Raw genomic sequence first — 12,377 nt, forward strand, 5'->3', positions numbered from 1 at the left:
AGAAACTGGCCTCCAGCTGTGGAGAGGTCGTTGCCCTGGAGACGGCCCCAGGCGTCGGCCCTGAGAACATCCCCTGCTCATGGAATGTTCTTTCACACTCTGGCCCACGCTCAAACTTCTTCAGCCCAAACTCCTCCACTAGGGGCTTCGAGAGGCCACATCCATGCTGCCAGGGGCCAGGCAGGCAGGTACCATGGGCGGCTGTGCCAAACTAAACGCATCCAGGGCTATCCGTGAGTGACCTCCGTCCACAACCCCCAGACAAGCGCTGGGCTGAGGACCCTGCTCCGGCCATGCCTTGCACGGCTAGGCCTGGGAGGCCACTCGAAGGCTCACTCTGCAGATCTGGGGCCAGGCACCCAGTGGTGTTCCTTAAGACACTTGACCTTTGCAGTTGGATTAGCAAAGAGTGGCCTAAAGCCCGCCCCCCTCCACGGGGGTTGGGGACGCGGCCCCCAGACCAGAGTCTGTCCCAGCAGACTGTGAATCTACTGCAGGAAGTGCAGCCATGCAGAGGGCAGGGCCTGGGTTCGAGCCGAGGCTCCGCTCTAAGTAGCTCCCTTCCCCCTGCCCTTCCCAGAGGCAACTACTTGACCCAACTGCAGCAGCCACCCACGCGGGCCCCCAGCAGCACACAGACCCCACCCCAGCTTACCGGGAAGCCACAGTCTCCCTTGGGCCCAGGAGGCCCCATCAGCAGGGGGAAGGGCGTTGGTCCCGCCAGGTGGAAGAAGGGATAGTCACGGCTCGGGGAAGACAGGAATCGCGCCGGGGCCACGGCCAGGGGTGGGGTCACGGCCAGGGCTGGGGTGGTCTGCCGACTGGGCTGGGGCTGCCTGGGGCCGGGCCTGGTGCTCGGGTCGTTCAGCGGGGCGTCCCTGGCTGCCTTCCCAGGTCTGAAGGGGTCGGGCTCCGGGGAGCTGCTCTTGGGGCCGGCTTTCTTTGAGGCTTCTGAGCCGGTGGGCTTCTTGCTTCCAGCAGAGGCTGGGCTGGGCGCGATGGTGGGAGGCAGTGGTGTTCTGGGAATTCTGGTGCCGAAGGTGGGGGGCACTGCCGTGGCTGGCGGCCCAGGGACCCTGGTGTAGCCAGAGCCAGAGGAAGGAGATGGAGGCGAAGCAGTGGGCTGGGGAGGTTTGTGGGTGCTGGTGCGGGCAGGGGCCGGCTTGCTGGCACGACTGGCCATCCTGGGCTCAGTCTGGGCTCCTGGGGGACTGGGTTTTGTAGAGCTGCCTGCAGTGGGAGGTAGGGGCCGGGTGCTGGGGGGTGGAGGCCGAGGCGTCACGGGGGCCATCTGCATTGACTTCTCTGATGGACGGGGGACTCTGGCAGGAAGTGAGCGGGAAGTAGGTGGTGCCAGCTTCTGGGCGGGCGGGGTGGACTGCGTGGGTGAAGGCAGAGCCATCTTGGGGGCAGGACGGGGGCTTTTGGTGGGGGGCACTGATGAAGGGGGTAAAGGCTTGGAGGAGAGACTCGGGGGGGTTCTGGGAGCTGTGATGTGTGGCAATGGTTGGGCAGTGGCAGGGCGAGAAGCTCTGGTGGAACCAGCCACAGAGGCTCGGGGGGCTGGAGGTGCGGAGGGAAGCGCTCTGCTGGCCCACTGCTTGGCAGGTGGCGGCGTGGTCCGAGCTGGGCCTCCAGCTGTGACATGCCTGCCAGGGTCTATGGAGCTAGTCCTTAGGGGATTGGGGGGTACAGCAGGTGCCACAGACACCTTGGGTCCCCTGCCTGCTGGCCGTGGCCCCAGGGCTGGCATGGCAGTGGTCAAGTTCCGCATGCCTGGCAGGGCCAGGTCAGTGTGGAAGGCGAAGGTTCTTCCCGAGTCTCGGAGGAAGAGGGGTCCCAGCTGGGGCCGGTACACGTCAGCCTGTACACACTGCTTTCTCAGATGGCTGCAGTAATTGTGAGCGACCTGCGACACGGGGTGGATGCTGAACTGGCACAGGGCACCTTCAAACTGGACCGCACGGGGGCTCATCTTCCCCAGCAGGAAGGCACCCCCAGGGTCGAGTGCCAGGTCCCTGCGGAACGGCAGCGGGACAGGCAGGCGGCGCTGCCCACAGGCCGTCACCAGGGTGACCGTGCGGCCACGCAGCTCCAGGGCCAGGTGGTGCCAGCGGCCATCGTGCACGTCCAGGTCGAAGGCCACGGAGCGCCGGGGCCCCAGGTGGACGACCGTCTTGCCAGGGAGAAACTGCAGGCCCAGCTGCAGCTTGTGCTTCCGGCTGCGGACGGCGAACAGGAAGGCATGGTTCACCCGGTGGGAGCAGAGGCTGAGCACCAGCGCCAGCTCCGTGCCCAGGGTGGCGGGGATGACGGCGGCCGTGGGGGCCTGGAGCCGGGCCTGCTGTGTGAAGATGAAGCCCGACTGGAAGGGAATGACTCCCGGGGGCGCAGGGCTCCGGCCAGCCCCCACCTTGGTCCAGCTGAGGCCCAGCCGCTGGAGGACGTCCACATCTGGGGAAGAGGCAAGAGGACACAGTCAGGGCCTGCTGCAGCCCCAGACTGCGCAGGTGCACGCGTGGTGTGGCCAGTGCACCCTAGGGCACGCGGTGATGGCTTCATTCATCTAAACTTCACGCTGTTCCCAGGGGTCGCTGGGAACACCGCCTTGGGTGACGTCCCCTTGTCTGGCCGCATATCACCATTAAAAACACAGACTCCAAGGCCAAACCTCCTAGGTTCAAAGCCCAGCTCGGCTGCGTACCAACCCTGAGCCGTTAGTGCCTTGGTTCCCCCATCTCTTCAATAGGATAAGAATGGGACCAACCTCAGCAGGGTGCTGTGATGACTGTGTGATTGAAAAAGTGCCCAGCACAAAATAAGCACCTCGATCAACAGCTACCGATACTCATGAAAATCGCCGAACGCTTGCTCGTGCTGAGCCAGAGAGGCAGCCAGCCCGTGATGGTGTCACCCTCTTCTCTACCACGCAAGCGAGGGACCAGCGTGTCACAGGAGCTCAACAACAATGTCCCAGGGCCTGACTGGTTTCACCACCACCACTACGTCCCACCCCCACCCCCACTCAGGACCCTGTGCTGTCCCCTTCCTCCCCCGTCCCCTCCCCCCGCCAGGTCTGTCTCTGGCTGCAGCAGGCGAGGGGAGCCGCTGTCTCCACCGGCCCGTCCTCCCCGTGCGGCTCTGGGGGCAGCAGGGGAAGGGAGGCAGGCATCTTTGCAAGCTGCATCCTCTGGCGAAGTGTTTGGACCTCCGACTGTGGTCTGGCGGGTCACAGCCGCCCCGTAATTACGTCGGCGGGGCTGGCCAGGGCAGAAAGCGGGTTTCCAGAGTGTTTATGGAAAGGCTGCCTGACCTGGCATCTCCCGGGTCATTGGACCTGCTTCGGCTGGCTGAGCCGCCGGGGCCTGCAGAAGCCGGCTCCTGAGCTCCACCTCAGCGGGGAAGGGGAGACGGCCTCTGGAACTGGGGCCCGGGTCATGTCCTCAGGGTCCTGCCTCGGACTGCTGCCTGCGCTCTCCCTGCCAATCACAATCACCTGGTGCAAAGGCCACGTGCTAGGCTCTCAGCTGACCACTGTGAGATGGATGGAGGGGTAGAGGGGTGGAGGGGTGGAGGGGTGGATAGATGGACAGAGGGATGGATGCAGGATGGATAGATGGACAGAGGGATGGATGGATGCAGGATGGAGGGAGAGAGGGAGGGAGGGAACCTATGGATGGATGGATGGACAGATGGATGGATGGATGGAGGGAGGGAGGGAGGGAGACAGAGGGAGAGGTGGACGGATGGAGAGATGGATGCACGGACTGATGGATGGACAGACAGAAGGGCTGCTAGGAAAACCGAGAGCTCTGGTGCCGGCAGCATGGCTAACGGCTCCCTAACAGGCTGCAGAGTCAGAGGCCTAGACAAGGAGTCTGACAAGACCTCCCGTGAGCCTGGATTCCGAGTTCAGTTCCCTCCGCTGTAAAACAAAACCACAAAGAGTGCCTGCACCCCCAGGGAGGCCGGGAGGATGAAATGGTCGCCTTCCTCATTATCCCCATCCCACACTGAAAAACTCTGCTCCGGTCTCTTCCTGCCCTTAAGGCCCTAGTTTGCCTGCCTGGAAGACGAGGGCTCTGAGCCACACCTGGAGATGGCACCAGGCGCTAAGAACGTTCTAAGAATTCCAGAGCTCCAGGTGCTGGATCAGGGGGGCTGGGATGTAAGACCCAGGACCCAAGGGCCTTTCCTTTCACTTCAAAACCTTCCCTCCCAGCCTTGCGCCCAACTCTGTGCAGGTTCTCCCCTGAAATAAACCGCTGCTTATGGGTTTTCCCAGTAGCAGTGTATCTCATCTGTTGTAATCACAAAATCATCTTGTCATAAAATACTGTTCACTCCAAACAGCCTAAAAACGGGGAGAGCCTCTCGGGTGTGGAGGCAGGAAGCCACTGACCCTTCCTCTGGGGCCACCACGGCAGTCCCCCAGGCCTGCTCACGCTCCCCCCACCACCACCACGCACGAAGTACACAGCTGGCTGCTGCTGTGGCCGAGGGAGGACCACCTGGCCAGGGCAGGTGGCAGACGGGGGTGCTGAGTAGGTCTTGAGGCCGACCACCAACTGGTCCCCAAGGGCCAAGCCCCAACCTGCAGCACCTGCAGCCAGCAGCCGGGGTCGCTGCTGAGCAGCCGCGAGTCCCCGACCACCGTGGGTGGCCCCATGGGCAAGGCCATTCCTGCCCAGACTTTTCAAGTGAATAAAATAATTAACAACAATAATAAAAGCAGGATTTATGGAGCACTTTCTGTATACCCAGTGCTTTATGCACATACATCCTCTCACTTGATTTTCTCACAAGTCTCTGGAACACGGACTCATTACATCCCCCGCGTTATGGGGTGGGGGAGTGGTTAGAGGAGCTGGACAGAGAGCATTCCTTGCCCAGGCCACGTGGCTTATAAAAGGCACAGCTGGGGTTTGCACGCAAGGCCCCCTCCCCGACCCCTGCACCGGAGTCTCCTAGATTTGGTGCAAGGCAGCATGGAGACACATCCAGGATCCCATCAGCGGGGAAGAGACGGGGGACGGGAATGAATTCAGCCCCGCGCCGACAGGCAGGGACGAAGCCAGCTGGCCTCAGCACGATCCCTTTATTACATAAACCTGGCTCCGCACAGCTCCGGCCTCTCCCCAGCCCTCTCCGTGCCTGACTTGGGACTCCGGACAGCTGTTCACCTACTTCATGGGGGCAACAGTGGCCTTGGAACATGTGACATTTGCAGAAAATGTTTCTGGACAGTAGAAGGCTCTTCCGGGCATGGTCCTGGCCTCCCAGGGGCCCAACGCCCACCCAGTGGCCAGGTCGAGTCACGGGGATGCTCGGAGCAGCCGCCGCCTGCCCCAGCACACATGGCCCCGTGGGGAACAGGGGAGGGTGGCTATTTTAGGAGGCTCTGTGGCTGCCTGACAAGCAGATGTGGGAGAGGTTTCAGTTTCTGTGGGCAGCTGTGCAGCCAGCCCACCATCGCCCTGGCCCCCTGCACAGCTCCTCGGGGTAGGGGAGGGGGAGAGGGAGGCTGGGAGGCCAGGCATGGGCGAGGGCAGTCACAGCCTCAGTGCCTCCTCTGAGCAGTCCTCAGGGTACCCACTGCACAAAGAGGGACAACTGAGGCTTCCTGAACCAGAATGACTCAAATCTGCCCCAGACAGGAATGCCAGGATCACCCTACCACATTCTGCACTCAGTCCTCACTACTCCTTGCAAAACTCCCAGTGTGGTCCCTTCAAGCCCCCAAAGACTTCCCCCATTCTACAGACAGGAAAATTGAGGCACTGAGCTCCACGGAGGGGCACGGAAGTCTTCCACCCCAGAGCTCAGGCCCCTCCCGTCCTGCTTTGTCCCCCTCTGGACAAAGAGAAGAGAGAATTACCTTCAGGAGCTCCTTGGGCGGAGGCCAGGTGACAGGCAAATGAGACCAAGATCCAGGCGACGAGAAACCCCCTGGAGACCGGGAGACACAAGCAGATGCGGCATCAGCTTCCAGCCCTCGTGCCCAGATCCGGCCCAGCCCTGCCCCAGTCTCGCCCGTGGGAGGTAGGAGGCAAAGGGAGGCGCCAGGAACCCATCAGAGAAGCCCACGATCCGAGGCCTCCAAGCACAGTGTCAGGAGCGGGAGCGGGACGTGCTGACACAACACATGCAACGCCTCATTTCATGGCTGCATGAGCCACGCAGGAAGCCCTGCCCTGGGCATCAGAGCATTCAGGGTCCAGCTCAAAGTCTGGCCCTGACTTCCTTTCTCCGTGCCTCAGTCTCCCCCATATGCACAGTGGTCTCATGATCGCGAGATGATTCTGAAGGCCCCAGGCAGGGCTGACGACTGTGGATTGGAAACCTGGTTGGTCAGCTAGGGCAGGAGAGAGATCTGTGCCTGCCTGGCTTCAGCCCAAAGGCAGCCCCAGGAGCAAACCTGACAGCGATGTGTCCCAGCTGTGTGACCCCAGAGGAGTCGCTCAGCCTCTCTGAGCCTCCCTCGCGCCCTCCGAGACATGGGCTCACACTCTTTCTTGCATGCTGGGCATGACTATTCAACGGTCCTGTGTATGCTCAGGGCTCGGCCAGGTGTCCGCCACAGCAGGGTGCCTGGGACAGTCCCCCCAGGTCCTGCACTCTGGGGCCTGGAGGGGTTAAAACTCTGCCCTGAGGCTCCTGCCAGGTTGGGTAGAGGCAGCGATCTGATTTCACCTTCCTGTGGGAGCAGCCACTGGTGACACCCGAAGCCACCAGGGCATCTGATCCCCCAGCGGGCAGACGGGAGGGCGGCACGTGGCCAGAGACGGCTGGGTTGCAGGCGGGGAGAGCTGTGCCAGGCCAGCGGTGAGGGCTAAGAGTGGGCCAGACAGGCCCAGGATGCATTTCCAAGAGGAAAGCTGGGATGACGTGCCACAGGGGACTCGTGTAATCCAGGAAACCACCTGCCGGCAGCGCCTCTGGAGCCTGGGAGCACAGAGCCCATAGCCTCGCTCAGCTCCCCCTACCCCTGCCACGAAGCTGCACAGCAGTTAGGACCTGGGCACTGTGAAAGACACTGCTGGTTTCCTATCCACAGCCATCCCTCTCCTTCCTGCTCCCTCATGTACAGGTTTGAACTTCAGGGGATGCCGGATGAATCTGAATCAGCCAAAGCCCACCCTGGGAATGTCGTCTGCCATGCTAGTGACTGGTCTTAGTACAGACACATGGCCTAAATGTGGCCAATGAGAGGTGAGGGATACCTGTTCGGGACCCTGGGAAAGTGTTTCCAAGGGACAGAGGTTTATGATATTGAGGATATACTGCCTGGAGCTGCTGCAGCTATTTTGTGCGCATGAGGGAACAAGCCCCATGAGCACTTGAGGATGGCAGAGTGGTAAACAGTGGGTGGCTGATGATTCTGTTGAGACGCTGAATTAACCAGCCCTTGCACCACTCTTCTTTGAAACGGGAAGTCATAACCAGCCTGTTGTTTATACGAGGCTGAGCTGTGTCTATCACTGGCAGCAGAAGGCAAACAAGAGGGGACTCCGGAAAGCTCTCCAGCTCAGGCCCTTTGCACATGCTGCTCCCTGCACGGTCAGCGCCCACACATCCGCTGTGTCCCGGCGTGGGTATCAGCTCCTAGACCCCGCTGCAGGTCCCTCACAACAGTGGGTATCACAAGTGTGGTTTATTTTCCCATTTCCCTTTTCAGATCGAGTCCCTGAAGGGCAAGGACCCCCGGCTCCTGCAGATGCCGGCTGTCAGGTACACTTCTGTAGGATATGGGCACGTGACCTAGGATTCTGGACTTGAAAACGTGTCTTTTCGAAATCTTAACTCTGGGGCCAGTGCTGTGAGCCAGCCGGTTAAGCCACCTGCCACCTGCAACACCAGCATCCCATAGGAGTGCCGGTTCAAATCCAGGCTGCTCCACTTCGATCCAGCTCCCTGCTAATGGCCTGGGGAAAGCAGCAGAAGATGGTCCAAGTGTCTGGACCCCTGCCATCCATGTGGGAGACCTGGATGAAGCTCCTGGCCCAGCCGAAACTGAGGCTCAGAGAGGGCGGGGCAGGTGCTTTCTCCTGAAGGCCCCATGGACAGACTCTGGGTTCGTAACTCTCCAGGATGATGTCCACGTCCTGGAAACCCTGGCCAGTCCTGACAGTTCCCAAAGGCTCTGACAAGTCCTGCAATGAAGAAACTGACTGCACTGTTTCACAGTCTCCAGATTTAAAGGATCAAGGAACCCGTTTTCCCGAGATGCCTTCTGGGAAGACTCCATCCCTCGCTTGCCTGTTCCTGCGACCCCACTCATTTCTGCTCCACCTCCTTCCCCAGCCGCTGCCCTCGCTCCTCTAGGGCTTTCCACCCTTCCAAGCCGACAGAGAGAGGCCGGCTGCGGAGGAGAAGGTGCAGGAGCCACCCTTGTCCTTGGCCACTTTTCCTGGAGATGCAAGGTGGCTGCTCTGTAGAGAACTAGAGGGTGGATTTCTTCTAATCCCCAAAGGTTGGGAGAAGGGGGACTCCCAGGGCAGACGGAATCAGAATCTTCTCAATAAAGCCTCCTAACGCCACACCTTCCCCCTGCAGCCCTGAGGCCTGTGACACCAGGGTCTCCCCCACCCCCTCCGTGAGACACACACTCATTCCCCTCCCCAAAGGCAGCTGGTTTTCTGGGGTCCGGAGCCTCGGTGCACTTGACCCCTAAACTTGCCAAGCACAGAACACATCACCTTTGAGCTCATCTAGGAGGCAGATTCTAGCCCTGTTGCTTCTTCGGAGAGCTGGCCAACCGACGCCCGAGAGGGGAGGGGACTCGCCCAATGCCACTCAGCACGCTGACGCCACCGCCCCACAAACAGCCCTTTGCCCTTGCCGTGTCTCCCAGGGAGAAGAAGCCAGAGGCTTGCAGGGACTCATCCCCTGCCAGAGACGCAGGCCCCAGCCTTCACCCACAGGAGCAGGGATGCAGCCCAGGGAGGCAGGGAAGTGCGGACGGCAGCTCCAGGCCTGGAAAGTTGGCTCCCGGAGGGAGGCTCTGCCGGTTCCTTTTGCTCCCGTTCCAATCCTGTTTAGGCTACTGCTAATAACGTTTAGTGCCTGCGCTGGCTCGGGCCTTTGTTCTTCCAGACTTCTGTTTGCACCGCTGCCTCCTGGGCCTTGGCTCAGCGAACCCGGGGCTCCAGAGTGTCGGGAATGCCAAGGGGCAGGGGCCAGGGGCCAGGGGCCAGGGAGGGCAGGAGGCGGCCGAGACTGGAGCCACAGGGAAGGCAGCGCTGGAGACACAGCCCGGCCGCCTGGCCCTCTGAGAAGGAACCAGGTGCTCCTGGTCTTTGCAGAAGGCCCCCTGCCAGGACTACCGCCTGCTGGGACGGGCTCCTTGCGTCCTTGTCACCTGGGAACACACAGGGCTCGGGCACCCTTGCCAACCTGAATGGGCGTGGAGGACACACAGCTGGGACCCATGGCAGGAACACACCAGGCAGCAGCCCTGTGCGTGCTGGGCTTGGCTGTTCTCTCCTGGAGTCAGCTGGGAAGGTTGATGGCTGGGAGCTAGAGTGACAAAGAAGGTGGCCCCGTCCCACCTGCCTCTGTGGTCCTGCCAGAGCCAGGCCCCTTTCTTCACACCTTACGCCCCCTCCATGGGGAGGCAGATGGCCCATCCATCTGGACAGGATGCAGTTCAGAACTTTCCCACTGACTCACACGCCCCATTCAAGAAGAAGCGGACGTAACACAAAAAACAGCTGCCTTTAGCTGAGCACTTACTGCACGCCAGGCCCCATTCAGAGCCCTCCACAGGCGACACCCTACCGGCCAGGAATGGAGATGCCCATTTTGTGGAGGAGGAAACGAGAGGCCGGGAGGCTGGAATCTGGCCCAGGCTGGCAGGGCACAGCCAGGACCCACACCAGAGCCCGGCCGACTGCAAGCCCCGCACTTGCTGCTCTGCAACCGGCCTCGGGGAACATCCCTGGGCCATCCTCTAAGGCCAGTGACAAGTGAGCTACAGCAGTCCGTGAGCCTAGCCAGGGGCCTCTGGACCCAGAGATGCCACACGTCCCAGGGGTGTGTACTTGGAAAGGGACAGACTTGGGGCCCCAGGGCACTGATGGCTGTTGAGGGAGCACCGGGGAGGGAGAAAGGGAAAGGCAAGTCAGGCCAGCAGAGGCTCCTGGGACAGCATCCTGGGGACAGGGGCAGGCAGCAAAGCTTCCAGGCACACTGGGCATGTCCTGGTAGGAGAGGCAGGGAGGCGGAGGCTGGCCCTCAATGCAGGCTGACTGCCCACTCGCCCAAAGCCTGGGCCCCACCGTGGGGTGCTCCCCTGGCACCACGTCTTGGCCCAGCCGCTGGCATTTGCCCTGGCTCAGGGTGGCCTGGAGAAAATGAGTCAGCAGTGTGCTCACTGGGGCCCTGTGTGCGCCCGTGGGTGCGTGTGCATTGGGGGGATCTCACCCAGCCAGCTTTTTCCAAGACATGGGGAAGCAGGGGAGCACCCTCCCCCCATTTCCAGCTCTAAGGGGCAGGGCATGGTGGCGTAGGGCGGAGCTCCAGCCCTGATGAGTCTCTAGGGAGTGTCCTGGGTCCTGGGGACAGGCTGGAAAGCCAGCAAGCTCTGTGCCGGGACTCTGGTCCCCAGGAGGGCTGCTCCCGGCCTCGCTGGCTCCACGCACTCCCACACTGGGTGACTGGCTCAGGCTGAGGGCTGCTACCCGGCAAGCCTCCGCCGAGATGCCCTGCCCGGCTCTGGCGGGGGTGCCCTCACCTGGACGATCAGGGGTTCCTCTTGGTGACCCCCTCTGGGGACATGCAGCCTCTCACTTTCTGCCGCAGGCGGGAAAGGGACAGGCACGGACAGCTGCCCCAGAGAAGCCAGGAAACACCGACCCCTGACCCAGGCACACACACACACACACACACACCCGGAGATTTGCAGAAAGGCGGGGACGTGCCGAGTCACACAGACACCGAGACGGGAGAGGCCGGAGTCCGGGAGACCCAGCGACGCGCAGCCGGTTTCACGGGAACACATGCAAACCAAGAGCCAGCCGCCCGGGATCCGCACACCGGGAGCCACCGGAACACACCGAGACAGGCAAAACCCAGACCCCCCCCCTGCCCCCGCGCGCAACCCAACGCCCCCTCTGGCCCCCTCTGGCCCCCGCCGCGCGCTCCGGGCGCCCCACCCGCCCCCACCCCGACCCCAGGGCCGGCCCTGTAGGGACCCTCCCCAGCTGGGCCCCCGCCCCGCCGGGATCGGCAGCCCAGCCAGGCGCGGCAGGGTGGGAGGTGCTCACCACCCCTCGCCCGGCCGGGGGCGCAGCCCCCTGTTAACCCTTAGCGTCCCGGCCCGCGGGGACGCAGGAAGGGACAGGAAGCTGACGTTCGACTGCCTGCGTCCGGCGCGGCGGGGAACCCCAGCCGCCTCCAGATCGCCACCGCAGCAAGCTGGGGAGGGGGCGTCCCGCAGCGCGTACTCACCCCCTGCGTGCCTCCGCCGCCGCTGTGCCTCGGGCCCCCGGTGCCGATCCCGCGCCCATGGCAGGCCCCTACTTCATGCTCGCGAGTCCAGGGGGCAACTGTGGGCGCGCCCCATGGGGCCGCCAGCCCCCCGCCCCGCCGCGCCAGGCCGGCTCAGAGCGCGCGGCCCCCGCGCCCCCAGCGCAGCCCGGCGCCCAGGAGCGCCCAAGCAGGCGGGCAGCGCGGCTGGGGCCCCGCGGGCGCCCGCGCCAGGCCCATGGTCCCAGGAGTCCCGGCGGCGCGCTCGCCCCTGCCTCGCTCTTTTGCTGCTTCCACCGAAAAGGAAGAAGCAAGAAGAGAGAGAGAGGAATGATCCAACTTTTGGAGGCGGGCTGCCGGCGGTCCCTAGAGGCAGAGTGAGGCCGGGCGAGGGCGCGCGGAGGGCGGTGGAAGCTGCCTCCCCGCCGGCCTGGGGGAGGAGAGGAAAAGGAAGGATTTGGGGGAAATGAAGGCGATTTAAAGTCTCGGCCCGCGGCAGCTCTCCACCGTCCCTCCTCCCCGCGCCGGGCCGCCCTCTGCTGCCCGCTGCTGCCCCCTGCCGGCCGCAGCCGGGGACACAGCCTCCGGCGGCCCACGACGGCCCCGCGGGGACACCCTTCCCCTCCCCGCTGGCGCAGACCGGGAAACAGATTCCGAGAAAGGGCTGCGCACGGCTGCAACCATGCACCAGAGTCCTGAGATTCGGCGGCAGGTGTGACTTGTGAGATTGGCGGTCCTCGAACTGGGGGGGGGGGGGTCACGGGGTGCAGGAGAAGAGGAGTTGTAGGGACAGAGCCGGGATCAGGACGTGGTGTCCAGCCGTCCAGGGCACCCAATGTCCTAACTCCGGAGCTCCGTCCGAAAGGTTGCGCTCCCAGAGCCGGAGCGTCCAGGATGGGTTATATTCT

At 63.0% G+C, this 12,377-nt stretch overlaps 1 protein-coding gene across 3 annotated transcripts in view; it reads right to left on the bottom strand.

Annotated features, from left to right (window-relative positions):
- The window catches only part of COL27A1 (collagen type XXVII alpha 1 chain), a 128,156-nt gene extending 116,594 nt beyond the window's left edge, over window positions 1-11,562 (bottom strand). For all 3 annotated transcript variants that reach the window (XM_062207706.1, XM_062207705.1, XM_062207704.1), the window contains exons 1-3: window positions 11,452-11,562; window positions 5,879-5,949; window positions 656-2,454 (exon numbers count right to left, since the gene is read on the bottom strand). In XM_062207706.1, coding sequence (XP_062063690.1) covers window positions 656-2,454; window positions 5,879-5,949; window positions 11,452-11,510 — 1,929 coding nt within the window. In that variant the 5' untranslated portion in view covers window positions 11,511-11,562. The remainder of the gene's footprint in view (window positions 1-655; window positions 2,455-5,878; window positions 5,950-11,451) is intronic.
- Between the last annotated feature and the right edge of the window lie 815 nt (window positions 11,563-12,377).

Source organism: Lepus europaeus, chromosome 12 (assembly GCF_033115175.1).
Source record: "Lepus europaeus isolate LE1 chromosome 12, mLepTim1.pri, whole genome shotgun sequence".
Classification (NCBI taxonomy): Eukaryota; Metazoa; Chordata; class Mammalia; order Lagomorpha; family Leporidae; genus Lepus; species Lepus europaeus.